The sequence below is a fragment of the Triplophysa rosa genome, unplaced genomic scaffold (genome assembly GCF_024868665.1).
Source record: "Triplophysa rosa unplaced genomic scaffold, Trosa_1v2 scaffold483, whole genome shotgun sequence".
Lineage (NCBI taxonomy): Eukaryota > Metazoa > Chordata > Actinopteri > Cypriniformes > Nemacheilidae > Triplophysa > Triplophysa rosa.
In genome coordinates this window covers 1,365-25,718 of record NW_026634490.1, presented here as the reverse complement: position 1 = coordinate 25,718, position 24,354 = coordinate 1,365, and the positions used below count along the sequence as shown (strand labels likewise).

At 40.1% G+C, this 24,354-nt stretch overlaps 2 protein-coding genes across 3 annotated transcripts; both read left to right on the top strand.

The window, feature by feature from the left end:
- Positions 1-1,987: 1,987 nt before the first annotated feature.
- Positions 1,988-5,948, top strand: LOC130550934 (von Willebrand factor D and EGF domain-containing protein-like). Its single transcript, XM_057328469.1, has 8 exons — positions 1,988-2,074; positions 2,267-2,362; positions 2,434-2,529; positions 2,609-2,704; positions 2,791-2,892; positions 3,993-4,098; positions 4,185-4,301; positions 5,836-5,948. The coding sequence occupies exons 2-8, from the start codon at positions 2,269-2,271 to the stop codon at positions 5,912-5,914; spliced, it is 690 nt and encodes a 229-aa protein (XP_057184452.1). The 5' UTR covers positions 1,988-2,074; positions 2,267-2,268; the 3' UTR covers positions 5,915-5,948.
- Positions 5,949-6,416: 468 nt separating this feature from the next.
- Positions 6,417-21,715, top strand: gptl (glutamic--pyruvic transaminase-like). Of its 2 annotated transcripts, XM_057328467.1 has the most exons (12): positions 6,417-6,525; positions 8,020-8,115; positions 8,354-8,462; positions 12,572-12,705; positions 12,789-13,026; positions 13,741-13,820; positions 15,726-15,862; positions 16,053-16,227; positions 16,297-16,446; positions 16,526-16,638; positions 19,004-20,575; positions 21,497-21,715. In XM_057328467.1, the coding sequence occupies exons 1-11, from the start codon at positions 6,436-6,438 to the stop codon at positions 19,089-19,091; spliced, it is 1,410 nt and encodes a 469-aa protein (XP_057184450.1). In that variant the 5' UTR covers positions 6,417-6,435; the 3' UTR covers positions 19,092-20,575; positions 21,497-21,715. The 2 variants fall into 2 exon arrangements, with proteins under 2 accessions (XP_057184450.1, XP_057184451.1); XM_057328468.1 differs by lacking the exon at positions 21,497-21,715 and having other exon boundaries at positions 16,549-16,638; positions 19,004-19,113.
- The last annotated feature ends 2,639 nt before the right edge of the window (positions 21,716-24,354 follow it).

Genomic DNA, 24,354 nt, shown 5'->3' with positions numbered 1-24,354 from the left:
CACACACACACACACACACACAAGCACACACACAGACAGAGACAAACACAAACACACGCACACACACACACGCACACACACACACACACACACACGCACGCACACACACACACACACGCACACACACGCACACACACACACACACACACACACACGACACACACACACACACACACACACACACAAACACCACACACACACACACTCTATCCACACCACACTGATTCCTAACCAACAAACCACACTGAGTTTACACTAGCACAAACAACACACACAACACACTGAATCTCCCTACATCTCACACCACCAGATACACGCACACTACTCCACAACCACACACATGATGCATACACAGTGATCATACACACACCACTGATCATACACAGTGATCATACCACACACAGATTCATACACCCCACTATTCAACACATATTCATACACACACACTGAACACACACACACTGAACACACACACACACACTGAACACACACACACACACTGAACACACACACACACACTGAACACACACACACACACTGAACACACACACTGAACACACACACACACACACACTGAACACACACACACACACTGAACACACACACACACACTGAACACACACACACACACTGAACACACACACACACACTGAACACACACACACACACTGCCACACACACACACTATCATCACAGTGATTATACACACACACTATTCATACAACAATCATGCATGTATAACATATCATACACCACATTAATACACAGGATCATAACACCACACACACGACCCAACATCATTGACTTCTACACAGATACACACACACATACACAGGATTTCATACACACGATAATCACAGTGCAAACACACTGATTACACAAGATTCACCACACACACACTGATAAACACCACACACACTGACATACACACACACACACACGAACACACACACACACACGAACACACACACACACCACAACACACACACACACACTAACACACACACTGACACACACACACACACACACTGAACACACACCACACACACTACACACACACACACACGAACACACACACACACACAACACACACACACACACTACACACGCAAAACGCACCACGCACCACACACGCAGCAACACACACGCACACAGCACTGATCCCAACACACACGCACACAACAACACTAGTATCAACACAACTACACCACACACACACAGTAACCACACATATTACCATCCACACACACTAGATCATAAAACACAAACACACACATAGACAAACACACAACAACACACACACACAGTACAAACCACTACTACACACACACACACACACAGCACCACACACACACACACACACACACACACACACACACACACACTACACACACCAACATCACACACAACACACACAGCAACACACACACAAGCACACACACACACACACACACACACACACACACACATGATTCAACACCACACACACACACAGCAGCACACACACACACGCACGTTCACACACACACACAGATCATACCCACACCCCACTATCATACCAACCATTATCATGTACACCACACAACCCTATTCGATACACACCCACGTCTGGGGCGCTCCCGACGAACATCCGGGTGACAGGACGCAGTAACCGCCAACATTGATCCGAACACACACGATTCATGCACAAGATTCATACACACACAATCATACACACACAGCTATTCATAACACATGATCATACACCAAACATGATTCAATAACATCACACCCCTACTACCAGACCACATGATTCACACAGCACATCACACGCACACCACACTACTCATGCACAGATCATACACACACCGATCATGCAACAAGATTCACACACACACACACACACACACACACACACACACAGAGATTCACACACACTGAATGGAACAAAAAATAGATCTTCTATATTTCTGTCTGTATGTTTTTCTCTCTCTGTTTCCAGCGGTGTGTGATCCTGCCTGTCAGAATTCAGGAGTGTGTGTCGCTCCGAACACATGTGACTGTCCGCCCGGTTACCCTGGGCCGGGATGCTCTGGTAAAGTGACGTGTTTGTTTCCGATGGATTTTTTCTGGCTCTTAAATCTTATGATTTGAATCTTATAAGATCATGACCGTCATTGAGTTCTGATATTCAGTGTTCGGTTGTGTGTTGATAAACTGGACATCAATACAAGTCCTGGCAGTGTCCTCATTCAGCTAAATAATGTTGTGTATGTGTGTCATATAGCCATGTGTTCTCCGCCCTGCACTCATGGAGGTTCATGTATGAGGTGGAACATCTGCTTGTGTCCCCCAGGCTGGACGGGTGACGGCTGCCACACAGGTGACCAGACCGTACACACACACACACACACAGTGTGACGTTGATTTGACATCGATTTGTGTTTGTCTCAGCTGTGTGTGATCTTCCATGTGGTAATGGTGGACGTTGTGTCGCTCCAAACACCTGTCAGTGTCCCTCAGACTACAGCGGACCTCAGTGTCTCATTCGTGAGTATGTGTGTCTGTGTGTGTGTCACATTATTTCTGTGAAGGAGGATCTCACACCTGTGTATGTGTGCGTGTGTAGCTCTCTGCTCTCCTCCGTGTGTTAATGCTGGCAGGTGTGTGGACATCAACACCTGCAGCTGTTTGGACGGTTGGGAAGGCGCTCGCTGTCAGATAGGTGAGCAGACAAACACAAAACGTACCATTGAGCACACAACTTGCCACACAGACACACTTTTCTTACGTGTGTGTTTCCTTCCTCAGAACCCGTCAGATGTGTGCCGTCATGTAAGAACGGTGGAGTGTGTGTTGGCCTGAACAGATGTCAGTGTGTGGACGGATTCACAGGACACCTCTGCGAGACAGGCACGAGACTGAATGACATCATTGGCTCATCATGACATCACTACATTAGAGTTTCACGTTGTCATTTTCACTATGACATTCATGACATCATTCATCCATCACAACACCATAATGAGTATTTAATGACATCATTCATCAATGACCACCTTTACATGCACCCTCATAATGCGATTATAATAGGATTTTGGCAATACTGCGATTACACTTAACCTCGTGTAAACGCAATCATTCGATCTAAATAATGCGATTAAGCTCATAATGGAAGTAACATATGTGGCGTACTCCGATTTTAATTGCAATATGAAGGCATGTAAACACTTTAATCGCATTTATGCTGCTCTGAATGAGGTGCGCATGTGCTTAGGTCACACATCTTAAGAGCAAATTCACGGTTAACATGACAGTCTGAAGTTTTACCGTCAACACAACTTGTTGTCAGCAGTCTCTCCTCTGTAACAGCGCAAACGCTGCAGAGGCATTTTCATCTGGATGAAGGTGTTTAGCATTTGAAGCGAATATATGAAAACGATGGCCAGTAAAACACCTACTGTACCTGAGAGCATCGTTTGTGCTGTGTGTTATAGCAAATAATCTGACGAAAAAAACTTCCACGTAAACGGGAGCAAAGAGGTGTTCTCATGTCATGTAAACATGTTACTGCGATTAAGTCCTTACTCTGATTATTGGAAATAGTTGCGTTACTGGTGCGCGTGTAAACGTAGTCATTGAGCATGACTCCATTTATTACATCATTTGTTCACCATGACATCACAATCGATTCTTCGTGTTGTCATGTATCGTTACATCGTTCATTCTTCATGACAATATTTAGTATTATTGTAAATGTATTGATGCGTTGTTCAGACATAAAGTTTTGATTTAGGTTCTAGTTCATTTTTAGTTACAAAATGTACACACAAAAATGAATATCAATACAAACCAAAGAAAACTGCAAATAAAAATAAACTTAAAATAAGATTCTAAGCACAAGACTCAAGAAAATAAATATGTATGTGTACATATGCATTGAATATATAATGTGCAATACATCTATGCTTTCTTTTCTAAATGCATAGATATGTATATGTGTGTGTGTGTAGCTGTCATCACACCATGTGTTCCGCCCTGCCATCACGGAGCCTCCTGTGGTCCTCACAACACCTGTGTGTGCTCGAAGGGAACCAGTGGCTTACGCTGTGAGAAACTGTAAGAAAACACGCACGCAGACAGGAAGTGACGTGTGATCCTGATTCACTAAACATGTGGTGACACGCTGTCATTGTGTCATTCAGCACGTGTCCTGTGGTGACTGTGGTGGTCAGTATGGCTCGTGCGGTGCGTAAAGGCTTCAGAGAGAGTTATGTGGACCGCTGCGGACCCCTCGGTGTCCAACTCTGCACTAAATACAGGTAACAAACCACACAAAAAAACATAAGTGTACTTCGAGGTCGTTTTATTAAATATACTTAAAGGCACGGTTCACCCAAAAATGAAAATTCTGTCCTCATTTTCTCACCCTCAGATTGTTCCAAACCTGTATAAATTGATATAAATTGATCCTGTATGAATTGTAAGAATGTCAGCAAAAAGATCTCACCCCCCCATTTACTGCCATAGTAGGGAAAATAAATACTATGGGAGTCAATGGGCGACGAGATCTGTTTGCTTACTGACATTCTTACAAATATCTTCTTTGAGTTTAGCAGAAGAAAGACATTTATACAGGTTTGGAACAACCTGAGTGTGAGTAAATGAGTACAGAATTTTCATTTTTGGGTGAAGTGTATCACTTTAAATCAAGCTTAAATATGCTTAAACTGAACAAGCTTCGGCGACCGAAACGAGCTCCGATTTGGTTGCGATCCGGAGGTTTCGTCGCACACCTAGGAAATCTGTCCGCGACAGCATAATCCTGCCAAAACTCACGTAGTGTGAGCTTGCCATAACACGCCGAAGCCATTTCCCATGCATTGTTTTATTTATGGCGACCAGACATAATGTTAACATTAACGGACACAATTAGCCACCCATCCTTCCCATTCAGGTCCCATGTCACACACAGTCGCCTACATACCGGTGACAGTTTAGTGACTTTGGCACTATATTTAGCGAATTTCAGACCCCTTTTGTCCACAAAAGGTGCACAGCTTTCTTTCAGGTGGAAAAGCTCGTTTTCTCAGCATCTATTTTGTGCAGCGTGTGCGCGGCGAAACATGCAGTTGACCGTTAACTCAGGCGACTCATCAACGAGTACAGCACAGAATTTAAGCATCTGTCACTGTTACTGACTGTTTGGGTACACGAGCATGAACATTGATGGCTTGATTGTAAACAACTTAAAAAACAGTGCAATAATTTGAATTGAAGAAAAATCTGCTTTTTCATTGAACCAGAGAGAAACTTTGAAAATAACCATAATGACGCAGTCTCCGTGCTACAATAATGTGTTCACATATCTTTATAAGTACAATTTTGACCGTATTATTTGTGTCCCCTTCAAAAATTGCTCTTGAGAAATTTGATGTGTATTGTCCCCCCTCCTGTTAAATGAAATTTACGCCCATGTATACATTTAAAAAAATCAATACTACATTTTTATATATACTGCAACTATAATACAAGTGAACTTGTACAGTAGATATGCTGATAGTTCGTTATATTTACATTTATGCATTTATCAGACCCTTTAAGCGACTTACAGTGCATTCAAGTTATACGTTTTTTATCAGTTTGTGTGTTCCTTGGGAATCGAACCCATGACCCTTTTGCACTGCCAACGCAATGCACTGCCACTGAGACACAGGAACACTGTACTTGTTCATTACTTGTAGGTAGCTTTTTTTTAATGGAAGCACACTTTGAAGTATACTTCACTATAACTTAAGTACTTCATATTCTGAATGTGCACACACACGTCATGCTGCATGTTTTGTGTGTTTGTAGGATAAACCAGGCACGTGTGTACCTGCAGGCGTACAGGGTGGGCTACAAGATCCAGTGTGCAGACAGCACAAGACCATGAAGAACAGGACACGACGCACAAAACACACACAGACTAACACTGTCTCTTCATATTATGACATCAATTCTTTAGCACAGAAGTGATGTGTGATTTATTACAGTCAGATGGAACGCGCACACACACACACGCACGCACGCACGCACGCGCACACACACACACAGTACAGCTGAATGTGTGTGTGTATATTTTTAAACAAATGTGTTAGATAGTTATTCTGTGTGAATGGTTTATGATTGTTGATTTTGTGTATGCGAAGTGTTTTTTATAAAACAAATAAAAATAGGTTTGTGGTAGTTGCCTTACATCTTGTTTTTGAAAACTCACAGAAGATTCTGCTTATTTATGTACTGTATGTTTGAATTATTTTGCTTTGGTTTTTGTTTTCATAATTCTGTTAATGTACTGTAATTCTTTGTTCTGTCATTAATTCTGGATGACCTCACAGAGCAGAGTCCACACCGAGTGACTTAAAGCAGTGAGGAGAGAGAGCACACGTGTGTGTGATCTCAGGACACAGAATCATGTCTGCTGTGAGGAAGACGGCCAGACAACCGTCACCTGATGAAGAACTACACGAGCTGGCTGAAACCATCGCACACCAGCTCAAACAGGTGACACACACACACGTACTGGCATAGAACATTTTAAAAACTTTAATTGTCAAAACTTCTACAGTGTGAAATCCTGTTGGTCATAAACGTAGACATATAAACAGTATTTTCCAGTGTTATGTTTTATTATAAAGTACTGACATGAAGGGTGGAAAATATTTTCAAATGTGTTTAGGTATTCAATTATATTGTGCCATCTGAGGTTATACTTAAGACGCTGAGATTAAACTGGGACTTCAGAAAGATGACAAGACTGACAGTTTTACATTTTAAACAGAGTTCGACTGATGGTCACCCACAAAAAGAGAATTCAATGCTGAATTTCTTTACTCTTTTCAACTATCCATGACCTATTGTTAGAATAAAATACAAGAAGATTTACAGTATTGTTAGTATGACATGTTCAGATTCATGTATGAATAACATTAAATCAGAACATTCAGACTGTCATTAATAAAGTCACACGTGTGTTTGTTATAATTTTTGATTCTCAGTTCTTTTTTACAGTGTGATTCTCATGGGTTTAAAGTACACATTGAAATAGCTGAAGCTGGTAAATTAACTCTCCATCAGTTAATGATTTCTATCAACCGTCTGACACCCTCACGTTCTACAGACGTTTCTGAAACTGTACAGAGATCACTGCACTCTTCAAAATGAAGGTGCTTCACGATGCCATAGAAGAACCTTTTGTTGTCTAAATGGTTCCCTAAAGAACCTTTCTTTCTCACAAAAGGTTCTTTGTGGCGAAAAAATGTTCTTCAGATTAAAAAAAGGTAAAGAAAGAGATGGTTCTTTAAAGTACCTTTGTCTAAATAATGGTTCTTAGTGAACCAAAAACGGTTCTTCTATGACATCGCTGTGAAGAACCTTCTAAAGTCCCAGTGAAATTAAAAATGACAATTCTTATTTTTTGATGAGATATTGCAGCGTATATTGTAAATAGTTTATCAATGTGGGTCATTTTCTTTTTAAAATGCATGTGCCCTCATAATCTTCAGTTAAAATCTGAAAATGCAAGTCCATACGTTAAATGACGTATGTTACACGGCTTGGGCGGAGCCTCCGTTAACTCCTCCCCTTCAACTGTCAGTCTGCTGCCAGTTTCATCTCAAGATGCAACGGCTGTTTTTATACATCCAATCAATTCGAAGTGAAAAACGCAAGACACGCCCACTAATTTTCTCCTTTGAAATCCCTTTTCCAAAACGATCGCAACTTCCGGTTCACGGGGACTTTAAGCACCTTTATTTTAAAGAGTGTGAGGTCTTTTTCTCAGAACGAAACATCCGAGAGGAGACTAAGTTCACTTCAAAGTCTTCATTAGCACTCCATGTGTGTCCAGGAGGAGAAACAGTTGTGATATTAGAGTGATCAAATATGTGATTTGTCTTTCTCACAGACATGGTTATAGGTGAAGTGAAACAGAATACGAATTTAATATGCTTTTAAAACAGTTTAATGATCGTGGAGGTCTCACGTCTTGATTTTCAGGGTCTGAGCGTGAGCCGGTTGTTTAATAAAGTTCTGGATGTGAGTTCTGGTGACATTCACAGCGCTGGAGTGAAGCCCATCACCTTCATCAGACAGGTCCTGTCATCATGAGTTCTTCATTTGTGTTTTAGTAATAGTTCAGGAGTTTATTACGGTTGTAAGTAATAACATTTGCTGTTGGTTAATGTTAACTGAGAGTAGCCATTGTTTTTTAGATTTGAAGTGTTAAAGGGATAAATGTAGATTTCTGAATATTGAATGTCATGAGTTTCAGTAGGGGAATCATGTTGACTTCATTTAAAGTGCTTGTGTGTCTCTTCTTTGTGTCTGTCAGGTGATAGCTGGATGTTTGTATCCCAGTCTTCTGGACGGTGATGATTTTCCTCCTGACGTTCGGTCGAGAGCACAAACGCTGCTCAGTCAGTGTGATGGAAACAACATCGGTGAGATCCTACAGAACCATCAAGAACATCTACACATGTCATATTTTAAGAGTTAAATATTGCCTTTTAAACATTAAGGTCGACATGAAATGGAAGTAATGATTGTCTATTTTTCGGTATCGTGACGTATATCCGAGTGAAACAACTTCTGAAATGAGAAAAAATGTAGGGCGGGACTTGATTTCATCCATCCAGAACTGATTGGATCGTTGAAAGTTGGGGGTTGCCAACAAAATGGAATCAGATTTGTAAGCCAGTTTATTTATATAGCACATTTCATACACAAGGGCAATTCAAAGTGCTTTACATAAAATGATTGACAAAGAGAAATAAGACGTCTCTTTAAAATGCCAATGATTTAAGATCACAAATACCGCTTTAGATTTTAAGAAACAATAAAACAGCAATAAAATTGATTAAAAATGTGAGTGTATATATAAAAAGAATAAGAACAAAAGAGAAAGAAATGAGAAATAGAAGTGCAGTTGATGTAAACCAGTGCTCAGGTTGTAAATGCACAGCTAAACAGGTGTGTTTTTCATCTGGATTTAAAATTAGCTACTGTTGGTGAACATCTGATGTCGTCTGGAAGCAGATTCCAGCTATGGGTGGCGTAATGGCTAAACGCTGACTCACCTTGTTTGGAGTGAACCCTTGTTATCTCTAACTGACTTGATCCTAATGATCTGAGAAGTCTGTTTGGTTTATATTCAATAAGCATATCTGAAATGTATTTAGGTCCTAGACCATTGAGTGATTTATAGACAATTAATAATACTTTGAAGTTGATTCTAACAGTAACTGGTAACCAGCGTAAGGACCTGAGGATTGGAGTGATGAGCTCAGATTGTTCGGTTCTGGTCAGAATCCTGGCAGCAGCGTTCTGTATGAGCTGCAGCTGTCTGATGGTCTTCTTGGGAAGACCTGTGAGGAGTCCATTACAGTAATCCACCCTGCTGGTGATGAAAGCATCAACTAGTTTCTCTAAATCTTGCTTTGAGACAAAACATCTGATTCTGGTTATGTTTCTGAGATGGTAGTACGATGATTTGCTTATTGCTTTGACATGACTGCTGAAACTAAGGTCAGACTCTAAAATGACACCAAGATTGTTTACCTTACTTTGTGTCTTTAGACCTCTTAAGTCAAGGTGTGAGTTTACCTTGTTAGTTTCATCCTTCTTACCAAATACAATGACTTCAGTTTTGTTTTTATTTAACTGAAGAAAGTTTTGACACTGTTAATGTCATCAATGCACTGGCAGAGAGAGTCAATAGGCCTGTAGTCATTGGGTGAGAGGGCTATAGGTAGATCTGAGTGTCATCTGCATAGCTGTGAGGGGCAATTTGGTACTTTTTCATTATTTGGCCAAGTGGGAGCATATACAGATTAAAGAGGAGCGGAGCGAGAATCGAGCCCTGTGGAACACCACAACTCATGGGTGTCCAGTCAGATTTATGGTTTCACATAGTAACCTCTCCCTTTAAGGTATGACCCGAACCATTTAAGTACCGACCCAGAAAGCCCTATCCAGTTTTCCAGCCTATGTAGGAATATGGTGTGATCTACCGTGTCAAAGGCAGCACTGAGATCTAGTAATACCAGAACTGATATTTTGCCTGAATCAGAATCCAATCGAATATCATTTATGATCTTTATGAGCACTGTCTCTGTGCTGTGATGCTGACGGAAACCAGACTGATAATTGTCCAGGTAGCCATTTGAGTTTAAGAATTTGGTCATCTTTTGCATTTGTCATCAGACAGCATTTCCCTGGGAACTTGACTCGGGGGATTTGTTAGTCGCTCTACAGTTGCAAAAAGAGTGCGAGTGTTATTTATGTTGCAGTTTATAATGTTAGAGAAAAAGTTCTGTCTAGCTTTGCCTAAGTCAACATTGAAGGCATGCAGACTGTCTTTATAGATGTCATAGTGAACTTCAAGCTTTGTTTTTCGCCACATACGCTCAGCTTTTCTGCAAGTTCTTTTCATGCTTTGTACTGCTGGTGTGTTTCTCCAGGGTGCTTTACACCACACCTGCCAGTTATCGCCTCGACCTTTACTGGAGCAATGGCATCCATAGCATTTTTAACTTTTGCATTAAAGCTATCGAGGAGAACATCCATAGAGTCTGCAGATATATTTGGTGACAGAAACATAGCATTGATAAATAGCTCACTGGTGTTCTCATTTATGAATCTCTTTTTTACAGAGACGGGTCTATCTTCAGTGGCAGGACTGATTGATATATCAAAGAAAATACAGAAATGATCATCTCTAATAATAGTGGATGAAATGTTTAGATCCAGATGATTGTGTGTGGGACATGCCCATGCTGGATCAGATCAAAAGTGTTGAAACATTTAAGAGTTCATTTGCAGTGTTGTCTTCTGTCTTGTCTAGATGCAAATCTCCAGCAATAACAAAGCAGTCAGATTCTGAGGAGATAGCTGATAGCAGTTCTGAAAAGTCATCAACAAAGACTGAGGAGTATTTGGGAGGTCTGTAAATAATTGTAAACAGAGTGCGCGGGCACCTTTTAAAGTGAAAGTAAAGTGAAGTGACCTATGAGTCAGATATGGTGACCCATACCCGACACGTGACCTCTTCATTTAACCCATCCAGAGAGTAGTGAACACACGCACAGCAAGTGGTGACCACACGTACACCCGGAGCAGTGGGCAGCTTTCACTGCAGCGCCCGGGGAGCAAGTAGGGGTCAGGTGCCTTGCTCAAGGGCTCCTCAGTCGTTACCCGCCGGCCCTGGGGATCCAACCGGCAACCTTCTGGTACGAGTCCCACTCTCTAACCATTAGGCCACAACTGCCCCTTACTTTAAAGCAACACTCAAGTATTCACAGGATAGCTAGTCACCAAGTGACGCTTGCTTGCATTGAAAGAGGTCTTTAAATAGAGCAGCTATTCCTTCACCTCTCCTAATAGCTCTGCAGACACTTATAAAAGTCAAGTTTGGGGGGGCAATTTCATTGCATTGATTCATTGAGGATTGTAGCACTACAACTATCATCTAACCAAGTTTCATTTAGAAACATGAAGTCCAGTTTGTTACTAGTGATGAGGTCATTAACCAAAAAGGATTTGTTTTTTAGTGAACGGATGTTCAAAAGTGGTAATTTCATAGTAACTGTTTTTTGTCTTTTACCCCTGTCATTCTCAGAGTGACGTCTCATAGGCAGATAGGTTTGCCATACGACTGGAAAGGGCCTTAGTTTTTGGCTTACTTATCAGGACAGATATAGGGAAAACTAAAGGACCACTGGGTTCCCACTTGTAAATATTTGAGATTGTTGCTGTTATAATAGCGGGGACCCAATTCATATCAGTTACCAGTGCTCTTTGCAGTCTTGTTTAGTCCACCTCCAGCAGATGGGGGTTTGTGTGATCCCTGGCGTTGCGGCAGAGGCCGGAGAGCTCTTTCAGAGGGAACGGGTTGGCGAGGTTGACCCCGAGGCTTTGGTGGTTGTGGGGCCCGTCGTTTTTTAGTTGAAACTTGTGGACTCGCGACAATAGAGTGGGAGAGTAGTTCCTCCATTTTCTCAATAGGCTTGTTCGACTTGATGCGGCGCCACAAGATCCGACAGGCGGATGACATCAAGCTTTGATGATCAAAGTACCGCGAGAGCGATTCGACAAACCATAAAAAGTTTGCTTTCGAATCGCTCTCGCAGTACTTTGATGTAATCCGCCTGTCGGATCTTTTTTTATTATTGTTTTTTTTTATTAAATTTCTTTCCAAATATACAGAAATACATAAAGTATAAACAAATAAACAATGCCTGTCGGATCTTGCGGCGCCGCATCAAGTCGAACAAGCCTGTTCAGTCAGTCGTTGGAGCCCCGCCCTCCACGTGAGCAGAAGTGAAGAGAGGTCGTTTCCAGAGGAGGAGGAGCTTAATGTTTTTGATTTAAGATTACAAGTGCAAATTAATAAAAAAAAAGATGTGCACAGATAAATCATTTATAATAAATACTGCAACACTTTGTAAAACAATTAGAATGATTATTTTTATTTCATGCCGACTTTAAGAGGCTTAAATTTCGTTCAATCTCATTGATTATTGATCGACTTTCTGGTCACATGATTGATCAGGTTCATACACAGACTCGAGTGGACTCGCGTATGTGAGAAGCAACGTGGCAAAGTGTATTTCTCTGCGGGATGGGGGCATCCTGTCCAGTCCGGAGCACATCTTCATCACCTGTGGATCTCAGAGAGGTTTAATGGTGCGTTTCAGAATCATTTATTCATCATTTATGTTGAAACTTTATTCTAACCGCTACAAATGTGTCTTTGATTTCATCATAAGACTGTGATGAGATTACTGTGTCAATCAGAGGGCCGGAGTGCAGTCCTGATCCCAGACCCCGCCCCTCACACCCTCATCCGCATCCTAGAGAGGGTGGGCTTAGTGCCGCTGCCCTATAGACTGCAAGAACTGGGTGGGTGGAGTCTGGAGAGGGCGGAGCTAAAACGAGTCATCCAGACCTCTAGAACGCACTGCTGTCCACGAGCAATTTATATCAGTAACCCCGGCAACCCAACAGGTAGAGAAATAAAAAGAGAAATACATGAAGAGAATGGAGGTGTGACAAAAATGTAGATTTTAGAGGTCAAATCATCTGGATTTGAGTAAATTTGCTGAGTTCATATTGAGATCTTCAATAATAGTTTTCCTGTAGCTCAGTGGTTAGAGCGTGGCGCTAGCAACGCCATGGATATGGGTTCGATACTCAGAAACAAATGTTTAATATAATGCTATGTAAGTCACTTTGGATAAAAGCGTCTGCCAAATGCATCAATGTAATGTAATATTAACTTCTCATTGCAGACTTGACACATTGTTGACATCTCTTCTCAAACTCTAATGACAGACAGAAATATCTGAGGCACACTTGAGACTGAAACAAAACTTCTTCATTTAATCTCATTGATGTCTATGATAAATAATTGAGATGTTAAAGAGATCCCATGTGTAATTGTTTGTCTTTTTAATGGGTTCAGTCATTGTTCAGTTACAGACTCAGGTAGAAATGAATTATTGATAACAGTTTTCTTCTCTCTGAGTTAATGTTAAATGTTCTGTTCTGTTTTGTATTGCATGCATCCAGAGAAGATTCAGATTTTTTTACTTTGATATCACATAGTCATGCTTACTCTTCATATAAAAATAAAAATAAAATCATTTGCATAAAGTGCAATAAGATCTACTGTAGCTTGTGTGATATTACAGAAGATGAACAGTTTGTGTTCTATAACAGGACACATTCAGAGCAGAGAATCCGTTGAGACTGTGATCCGCTTCGCCGCTGAAGAGAACCTGTTTCTACTGGTGGACGAGGAAAGTGTTTCATTCTCTCATCGTGTTTTTTAGCCTATTTAATGAAACCACACCATTATTGTACACTGAAAAAAATGATTATGTGCCTCAGTAGATTTTATGAAAAGAAAAGATTAAAATATACTTAATTTTCTTGTTAAAAACAGGAACATAATTATACGTAAAAATCTTGGGAATAAAATGTACTAATTTTGATAGTTAAGATTTTAATTATTTTGTTTGAGTCATTTTAATTGAACAAATTATTAAGTGAATCCAACTCAATTGTATTATGTTAAGCCCATTTAAATTGGTCAAATTAAGTTTAATTATTTATTTTGTGTTGAGACTACATAAATATTTTTGTAGATATAACTACCTTGGCAGTTGATCTGTAGTTCCCAGCATGCTTTGCATCTGACTGCATTAGGAGATTAATTTTGAAGATTAACTGTCATTTAAGTGTTTTTCAGTCAAAAGAAAGCCTTGTTTGTGTTTTTGTTGATTTATCTTAGAGTTTTGGTATTATTTTTAAGTTTGGGTTTTTTAAGTGCTTACGGTTGTTCAGAAGAGGCACGATATGAGTCATGAAGTGTGTTATTCTCTTATTGAGCAGTAACTGGGCCAATGCCAGTACAGAGACTGTCGTGGTGGAAAGTCGGTCAGCCAATGTTGAAAGAATTCACGAAGACCAGAGAGCCAGGTTTCAAGAGGTTTCAATCTTTATTTGCTCGAGCAAGCAAAGTGAGACATACAGAGTTAATCTGTAGATGCCCCACAAATACACTTCTGACTCCATCTTTTATACCCTGTTCTCAAGTCGTTATCACAGTTTAAACCAATCATATTTACCTGACATCATCTTCTCCCAATCAGGTTCTACATGACATCACTTATTTTTGTTTGCCCATCCTCTTTTGACTTTCCACAGTTATATATCAAACTGTTTACGTTAACTTTTAACTGTGGCGAAACCTTTTAAAGGATTAAAAAATATATGTACATACATACATCTTTACAATGTAGATGTATGTCATTTTGTCAGTTGCTACTGTATGACAGACAAACACATCCATCTCTAAAATGCGAATGTATGTCATATTGACATTTACTACCCCTAGCTTACATGTACTTCAAAAACTACCATGCATTTTAGACCAGATCTCGTGTGAAGATTGCATATTGTGTGTGTGCTCAAAGCGTTTGCGTGTTAATGATGTCTTATGGTGCTGTTTGATGTTCAACTTGGCCTGTAACCTTTGACCCATGAGATCATGGTCTTTTTGCTATGAGACTCATAGTCTTTTCTGTGTTAGAGAAGTGTGTGAGACCTATAACTAGTTTAAATGCATTGTCTCATATAAAAACTCAATCAATAATAGAAAAACTTAATACTGTAATAAAAAAATAATAGAAAAACTTAATACTGTAATAGAAAGACCACCAGTCTTCTTACTGACCATCTATGATGTAAAAAAAAAAGTATATTTCAACATGAAAGTAAGTGATCCGTGAAGTTTGAGTAAGACACGTGTTTTTGTTCAGCGTAATTTTTTATGTTTACTTTAAGCAACATTTACTTGATATTTTAACAAATACTAAATGTATTTAATAGGTAGAATTTACTTAATTCTGGTTAGTAAATTGTACTTGAATTATAGCAGCAAATTGTTACGAGGATTTTATTAAGTTATTTTGTTCAGTGTATAGACCAGGTCGCAAGATGTAAGCAGACGCAATTTTGGATTTGGATTTAACATTTGGATTCAGTTTTAAATGTTCTGTTAGTTCAAACACGTTCAAAAACTGAAACAGGAAGTTGTTCTGGACCAGGTTTGGATCGCTTACGTTTTCTGTAGTGGTCTATTGTAATGCATGAATATTATCATGTTGATTTTGATCTCTGTGTGTCTTTATGTGCTGCAGATTTATCAGAATACAGTTTTGGTCAAAGATAAAGAGTTTGTGTCGTATAAAAGGGTTCTTGCGGAGATGGGCGACCCATATCATGACAGAGTACAACTGGCCTCATTCCATTCACTGTCCAACGGCGTTATGGGAGAGTATGTTTGTTATCCATATCAATCTTTCTTTATAACAGAACTTGTGCTGATAAAAATCATAAAAAATAGTGATGCTTTCCTAATCAGGTATCAATAATGATCTTCATTTAAAACCATGTTATAAAAGACTTTTATCTAATGGGTAAATACACGCAAGGTGAACATACTTGTGTGTGCGTGCGTGATGTAGGTGTGGTTTGAGAGCGGGCTACATGGAGTTGGTGAATGTGGATGAAGCGATGCTGTTGTACACTGAAGTTGTTCTGACGGGTGATATAAACACACCTGTGAGCGGTCAGATCGCTCTTGACGTCATGGTCGATCCGCCCCGTCCAGGAGACGCCTCCTGTGATTTATACATACAGGTACATCACACAGATCTCAGACTGAAGAATTGTTGAAAGCACAGGAGTTGTGTATTTGTGTGTGTTCAGGAGGTGTCGTCCAGACTGAGCACTCTGAGGTTAAACATGTCCAGAGCTGTGAACTTCATGAATGATCTGTCCGGATTCACCTGCTCGACTGTTCAGAGCGGAATCTTCATTTACCCTCACCTGAGTCTACCGCACACTGCACACACACAGGTACACACACACTTACAGCCATGAAACTAGAATATGTATAGAGAATGTAAAGAATGTGTGATATTGTGTGGTTGTGTAGAGTGCTGGGTTGTGTTACTGCAGGAGACTGCTGGAGGATCAGGGTGTGTGTGTCGGCTTCAACGAATGCAAGAATGAAGATCACTCAGACTCACACACCTGCTTTTACCTCAGGTACACACACACACAAAATAAAGGTGCTTTGATGCCATAGAACAGTCATCCTCAATTGGCGGACCGCGGTCTGGATCCTGACCTTCGCTTCGTTCCATCCGGACCGCGAGACAGCCAAATAAACCATTTAAAATATGAGACTATGGTCGGTTGTTTAAATTGAGCCGCTCGTCTACACAACGGAGAATCACTTCACACGCGCTCTCATGAATATTTATGTAACTGATATTTTGCCGCTATATGATGTCCTCTAATATCTTTATCTAGCGCCAAACGCGCTTCATTTGAACCCTTTCCGCTCCGCGCGCGCTGCTTGTCTCCCGCCAAAGACGCGCCGCATGAAGAGCAGCGAACACCTGCTAATTTTAACAACAGTAGTGCAGACACAAAGCAGGTAAATGGACACACAACAGTAAACAAAATGCAGCAATTTTAAAGTATTTGTATCTGTCAGTTTGTTTACTGTTTGCTATATGTCTCCAACCGTTCAACCAGATGTGTGATATTTTATTAATCAGATAACGGTTTTATCTACATTTAGCATTAGCATTATTGATCAGCGTGTAAACATATGTGACCCTGTGAAGACCCAGGCTAAAGACTCATAATCGAATTAATTATTAGATAACAAGCATAAAATATTAATTTCAAGCATTCATTTCACAAAGAGTTCGATCTTTGAAATGGCATTATTCAGTCAATATTGAAGGTATTGTTGTTATATTTTCAGAGAATATTCTGTAGGATGATTTATGTAGAAAACAGTTCAAATACTTTTGCTGGGTTTTCACAAGCAGGGTCACATTTTATAATGAACAATGTTCTAATTGGGGAATTATTTAGTAGTCCTGGCATGAATGGCATGAAAGGCTAATTTAGTAAGTAAATTTGTTTTCTGTTTAAAATGAGCATTTTAATTGTTTCATTACATTTGCTGTTTGTATGTTGTCAGTAGTTGTTTTTTATTTAGAAATATTAATGATCAGACTTCTATTAAGAGGGCATTCCCCTAAAGCCACAGAGCCTACAATACATACATACTGTGTAGATATCAAAATATAAAATAAATGGCCTGATAAAAGATCATATCTTATTGGGCCTATTTATATACATATCTTATTATACATATAACTGCGCTAAACTGATTTTCAAAAAACATACTGTCCGGACCTCCGTTTGGAAGAAAATATAAAAGACTGGACCTCTTGGAACTTTAATTGTATACCCCTGCCATAGAAGAACCTTTTTTGTCTAAATGGTTCCATAAAGAACCTTTAACATCTGAAGAACCTTTTTGTTTCACAAAAGGTTCTTTGTGGCGAAAAAAGGTTCTTCAGATTATGGAAAGGTAAGAAAGAGGTGGTTCTTTAACCCTTTACCTGGCGCAGCCCTTTTTGAGCATAAACACACCGTTGGCACTAAAATGGCTGTAACTCACGAATTCTTTGGAATACAGACCAACCGTTGGTCTCGTTTGCAAGAAGAAAATTAGCAGATTATTGCTGGGAAAAGAAATCACAAAAAAATATTTTATGTTTATTGTAAAAAAAAAACTCTAAAAGGTTTGTTTTTCTTTTATAAAAAATGAATAAAAAAATACGGATCAGCTCCAAATTTCATAAGTCAAAAGTCCCAAAGTGTTGTATCAAGTTTGGTCTTGGAGTTTTTGAGCTGCTCTACCACCAAAATCCACTAGGGGGCCCCATATGCTTCCATTGGTTTTGACACTAAATCTGAAATTGGACCACAGCTGCTTTTTTCACTTTTTTCACTTTTCCAATTAACAGACACAATCAATACAAATACAAAAGCACTGCAACGTGTAAACAAAACAAGAAATTTGTATGAAACTATATTTTTGATGCACACTCATTCATGAATCAATGATCATTTATGAATCAATTACTCTTCCTACATAAATTATTCTGTAAAACACTGATCAAATGTGTTTTCTAGAGTCTTAGACCTTTCCAACGATGTTTGTCATGATAAGATAAATATTTACATGCAAAGTATTGAAGGAAATCAGCTGTCCCGTATCCGGGTCGGCGCCAGTTAAGTGGTAGAACCTTTGACTGAATGGTTGTTTGTGGAACCAATAGGTTGTTCACAGCGATGCCATAGAAGAACCATTTTTGGTTCCACAAAGAACCATTCAGTCAAAAGTTTTTTAAAGAACCATCTCTTACCTTTTCATATTCGGAAGAACTTTTTTTCTTTGTGGAACCAAAAGGTTCTTCTATGGCATCAAAGAACCTTTTGAAGCACCTTTTTTAAGCGTGCGTGGCATCGCTGTGAAGAACCTTTTAAGCGCCTTCATTTTCAAGAGTCAACACACTAAAATCCCTGTCATTGTGCATTACAGGCTGTGTGTGATGATGTCATCAGATGGTCTGGAGGATTTTCTGTGTCGCCTTCAAACTTTCCATCTTCAGTTTCTCAAAGAATACTGAAAAAACTGACCTGGAGTTTTTATGACACCAGCAGCAGACAAATGAAATATTCTGAAATATTTTGATGAACCGCACATGTGTCACAAACACACTACACACATGTACACTGCATAAGAAATTCATTGAATAAAACACAAGATGTTCAATATTGTGGCATTCAGAAGGCAGAAGTGTGTAATAAAACCTTTGTCTTCAACAAATAAATATGAGCACATTTACAATGGTCTTCTGATTTTGAGAAAGTAGAAAATATCCGCTTATTTAAAAACTTAACGTGGCAGGTCTTTTAAATAAAAACATCAGCTAAATGAAATAAAAATGAAATAGAAACGAAAAACAGACATTTTAGTGGTTTCCATTTCAAACACTATCATGATCCACCATTAAAACCAGTACTAAATGTAGTTTGTAAGATTTAATGGTGTTCTATGGGTTTCCATCCATCAGGTAACATTTCACCAGTAGAACTCAACACATTACCAGCAGAGACCCACAGACACCATTATAGTTTCCATTAAAACCAATACAGTTCCCATTATTGTATTGTATTGTATAACTTTATTGTCCACCTAAGTGGAAATTTGTCTTTGGCTCACCAACACAACAAAATTAATAATGACAACATACATAATAAAATAAAGTCACAATAACTAGTTATATACTCACAAAGCATAAAAGAGAAAAAAAAAATACAGTTCAGACCTTAAGCCCTGCATGGTAAGAGAGTTGCTGAATTAATGATTCTAATTGCATTGGGGATAAAAGACCTTTTATACACATTTTTATTTGCTAAAGGAACTCTATAACGTCTACCTGACTACAAAAGCTCAAACTGACTGAAAAGAGGATGACCTTTTGAAGTCAGGTAGACGTTAGGTCTTATATCCCCAATCTTTCTTTGTTGCTGTGTGTTGTTGTTTTTCTGCAGGCTTTGTGAATCTTGGTCGTTTCTCTGGTTTGCACTTCATTATTTGCCGCATCTTTTTCTCCAGAATCAGAATGAGTCAGCTGTGTCTGTGATGTAGACACGACAGATCTGTTCTGAGATCAGTCTGGCGCATATCACACTATACATACATTTGGCACGAGATTAGGCGCGTGTAATCTGTCAGACGCGGCATGAGGGAAGGGCAAAAATGATCCAACCGCATCTGTGCCAGATTATCCACGTCATCCCGGTTAGTAACGGGAGTACGGGTCGTCAGCGGCGGCGCGTGCTGGACGCTTCCGTTCATCCGCGCTTTAACGTCGCTGTGGTTACGAGTCGTGCGCGTGTGCTGTCGGTCGATCGGTTAACGCGGTAAGGAGGAGGCTCCGTCCCTCGCGCGTGTCGGTGAACGGCGCCGTTGACGGGGGTCCCGCGGTCCTGATGGCGGCAGCGCCCGAGGATGAGGATGCGGACCGGCGGCCCATCAGAAGAGCCCGATCCAAGAGCGACACCCCGTACCTCACCGAAACAAGACTGACCTACACACTACAGACAGGTGTGTGTGTGTGTGTGTGTGTGTGTGTGTGTGTGTGTGTGTGTGTGTGTGTGTGTGTGTGTGTGTGTGTGCGTGCGTGTGTTCGCGCGCCCGTGCATATGTGTGAGGGACTGTGTGTGTGTGCGCGCGTGCCATTGTGTGTGAGAGAGAGTTTAGAGACAGTGGTGTCGCTGAAATACTACAGTACTTTGCTGTGTAAAGAAATAAAACAGCATTACCACAGTATGTGAGTGATATGTTAGTGTGTGTGTGTGTGTGTGTGCGCGCGCGCGCGCGCGTGCGTGCGTGCGTATGCAGATGTTTGTTTGACACTCATGAGTTCATGTGTTCAACATCATCTGTGTTGTGTGTACTCACGGTGAGTCCGTGCTCATCTTTCGTGACGACACTAAAGATCGCTGTGAGGAGTTTTGACGTTCATCATAGGCCTACATCATATTTTGAATTCTCTCATTATTCATTCACCGTCATCTTATTTCTTCCATAAAACACCACAAGAGACGTAAGAACGTCTGAGCTTCAACAATTCTGACTGCAGACAAAAAACGTGTCAAGTAATCCATGTGACCTGATACGGCTGTGTGAGAACTGATTGAGACATAACTGAGACATGTGGGTGTTTGATGAAGAGAGTTAGCTTTACTCTTAAAATATATCATGGCTGTGTTTTACTGTGTAAAGAAGTAGCAGTTTTACACATGTCTTGTATGTGAATGAGATTTGAGGCGGTTATATGTGTGCTTTTGTTTCAAGATCTTTGTTTGTCTTTATGGTTACGTTTGTTTCACTTTCGATCTCGTAGGATGCTGTAAAGGCCGATTTAACGGTGTATTTTTGGAATAGCGATGATAAAAGCATTTAGACGTGATCAAGACTTTAAATGGTTTTGTGTTAACTAGATTTGTACTTTTTTGTGTGTAGAAGATGTGATGTTTATCTGTGCCAAACATGGTGCTCAGATGGAGTCAATGGGTTTAAGGTGCTGATGGGTTGCTATTGACCGTTTCATCGGACGCGCGCGCCTGGACTGCAGTTAACTTCCGGCGTGTTTGGCTAGTGTCTAATAATATAACGGTTTGTATTTAATTTATGTTAATATTAATTCATATTATTTTATTGTATAATAATGGTATTAAATGAACGATTTGTTGAAACGTCTAGCGGCTGAGCTTGGTATTGCAGTCTATCTTAATTAAAAATATTAGCCAAGTAATGGTTCTTCTTGGTTTCTTTTGCTTGTTATCAGAAATAATCTACAGGCACTTTATTATTTGCGAATGTGTAGTCATAAAGTGCCCCAGAACTGTTTATTTTGATCAACTCTTCAAAATATCTTTTAACAGAACCAAAAATTGATACTATATATTTTTTCTACGGTAATCAATGGTGCCCCAGAAATCTCAGTTGCTAACATTCTTCTAAAAATCTTTGTTTGTGTTTTACGCGGCTGGTTGGAACGATTGATTCTGATTGGCCAGTCGTGACATTTGCAGGTTCGTTATTCCCAGATAACAACCTCTCAAAACTAATAACACACGGTAACCCGGACGCAACAAATCATTTTGACAAATTAAATATAAATATATATTACATATGACATTATGTTTACAAATGATTAAACCAAATTGAATGTTCATGACATTTGAACGTTGTTTCTTACCTTAAAACCGAAACTGAACGCTTTTCCTCGCGGAAGGTCTGCATTCAGTAAAAATGAGCTAATAAAATATTTCAGATTCACATTTCATGTCCAGTTTTTTTCTCATGTGGCAAGTAGTCATGTAATAAGCGGGATAATGTACAAGCAGCCGGCTGTTATCATGAAATAAGCCCCTTCAGTGTGATACAAGACCCTCCGCTATGGTAAAGGGTCAAGACAACCGGTTGCCTGTACATTATCCCTTACATATGTAATATTAATTAAGTAAAACATTAAAATCAATAAATAAAGCAGCCCCCCCCGGCCAGGCAAACGGTGGCGAGGAACCCAAAACTCCAATGGAGAAAAAAAGTGGTATGCACTACATACATAGTTTCGCTATATGGTATTAGTAGTAAAACCAAAGTAATCACGAAATTTACTATGGTCTTACTACAGTAAGTGTTTCAAAGTTGATTATTAAGTTATGACATTAATTACCATAGTAAAATTATGGAAATATTAATGATAATCTGCCCCATGTACACATTTAAGGCTTTTTACCAGAATACTTTAAAAAGATATAATCTGCCTGTTTTTACAGTACTTAAATGTTCTTGTTATCCATGTTGTGATTTATGTTAAACATTTATTGCAGCAGTTTTCCTCGTGCAGGTTAGACACAAACAGACAGTCTTATTCTGACAATATAATTTTATTTTATAAACTTATCTGGGTCTGATGTAGGCGCGGTCTGTCGGTAGATCCGGTCTGGATTTTCTCTTGACTGACTTAATGTACATACTGTACTACGGCGAAGGAATGACCATAATATTCATAAATCTTCCCTTTGCCCACTCACCAGCGTCAGCCAATCAGTTAGACCCACTGGCGGTACGTCACGTTCAATACTTAATATTCATGAGCCAACCTTTACTAAAGTAGGCCGTTTTTCGTCACCTACCAACCAGGTGTGCCAAGTGGACAGCGTCACGTTACGTAATCAATATTAATGAGCCGAGCCTTCAGCACCGTAGCCCAATGAAAAGTGTTTGCGGGGCACCGTCACATTACGGCCATTAATATTCATAAGTCGTTGCTGTTGCGTGATTCGTAAATTCGTTCCCGTTAACGGCGGATTCCGGTCCGCGTATTTTGACGCGGCATTGCGTCACGTTGATGAATTTGAAGAGATGCCACCGAGAGGCGCATCTGTCCGTGTAACAAATCTGCGCCTTTCGCGTGTTATTATTTCATCTTAATTCGTCATTAAATACCGAGGGATGCTGATGCATCACCGGAGACGAAAAATATTAACGGCGTGAGATATTAAACACCGAAAGAAGAAATAAGTGGCTTACATCAGCTGGTGTGTTTGTGTGTATACTCAGGTGGGCAAAGGGGTTTTTGCGCGTGGGCTCGATGATCTCGCGCTCGGCACGGTAAAATAAATCCCGTTTGCGCGTCTCGGGATGGTCGGTGAAGCTCATGCACGCGCTCATCCGTTCGATATCCGCACCATCCCGGGGTGTGACAGATAGACACGGGTCCGCGGCCGCTGCGCCCATGGCGGGGCGCGCATTCACGGGCGCGCACGGGACCTGGATCACATCTCGGTTGCGGGAAGACGGCTCACCTTCATCGTCGTTATCATCATCATCATCATCCGCGGAGAAACCGCGCAAACGGAGAGCGTTTCATTTGGTGAAGCTGCGGCAACCGGCCGCCCCCCGTAACAACAACACGCCGTTTGTGATCTCGGGCCATATCAAGCACATCTGCAGTAACTGCAGCCGCGGGAATGACATCCGGGACGGTGAGTGATCCGCTCATTACTGTGATGATGATGAAGTTATACTTGAGTTATAATACAGGTCTCTTTTCTAAAAGATAAATATAAAAGTCTTGGCCTTTTAAAATATTAGATCACACTTTATATACAGTATTTTACACATGATGCATTATTATTTGCTGATTTATTCATGTAAGTGTTCATGTGCCAGTAATACTGTGTAATACTTTATTCTTGTCCAAAGAAATTATTTTGGCCTATTTTCTTTCTAGGTTTACATGTAACTGGACATGTTACAAATATGACATGATGCGAGTATTTTTAGCAGAAATCAGGTTATGTTGAACA

Coding starts and splice junctions, on each gene's coding strand:
- gptl (XM_057328467.1), top strand. CDS start 6,436: ATGTCTGCTGTGAGGAAGACGGCCAGACAACCGTCACCTGATGAAGAA. Junction 6,526..8,019: donor TCGCACACCAGCTCAAACAG/GTGACACACACA, acceptor CTTGATTTTCAG/GGTCTGAGCGTGAGCCGGTT. Junction 8,463..12,571: donor GTGTGATGGAAACAACATCG/GTGAGATCCTAC, acceptor ATGATTGATCAG/GTTCATACACAGACTCGAGT.
- LOC130550934 (XM_057328469.1), top strand. CDS start 2,269: ATGTGTTCTCCGCCCTGCACTCATGGAGGTTCATGTATGAGGTGGAAC. Junction 2,705..2,790: donor AGGCGCTCGCTGTCAGATAG/GTGAGCAGACAA, acceptor TTCCTTCCTCAG/AACCCGTCAGATGTGTGCCG. Junction 2,893..3,992: donor AGGACACCTCTGCGAGACAG/GCACGAGACTGA, acceptor GTGTGTGTGTAG/CTGTCATCACACCATGTGTT.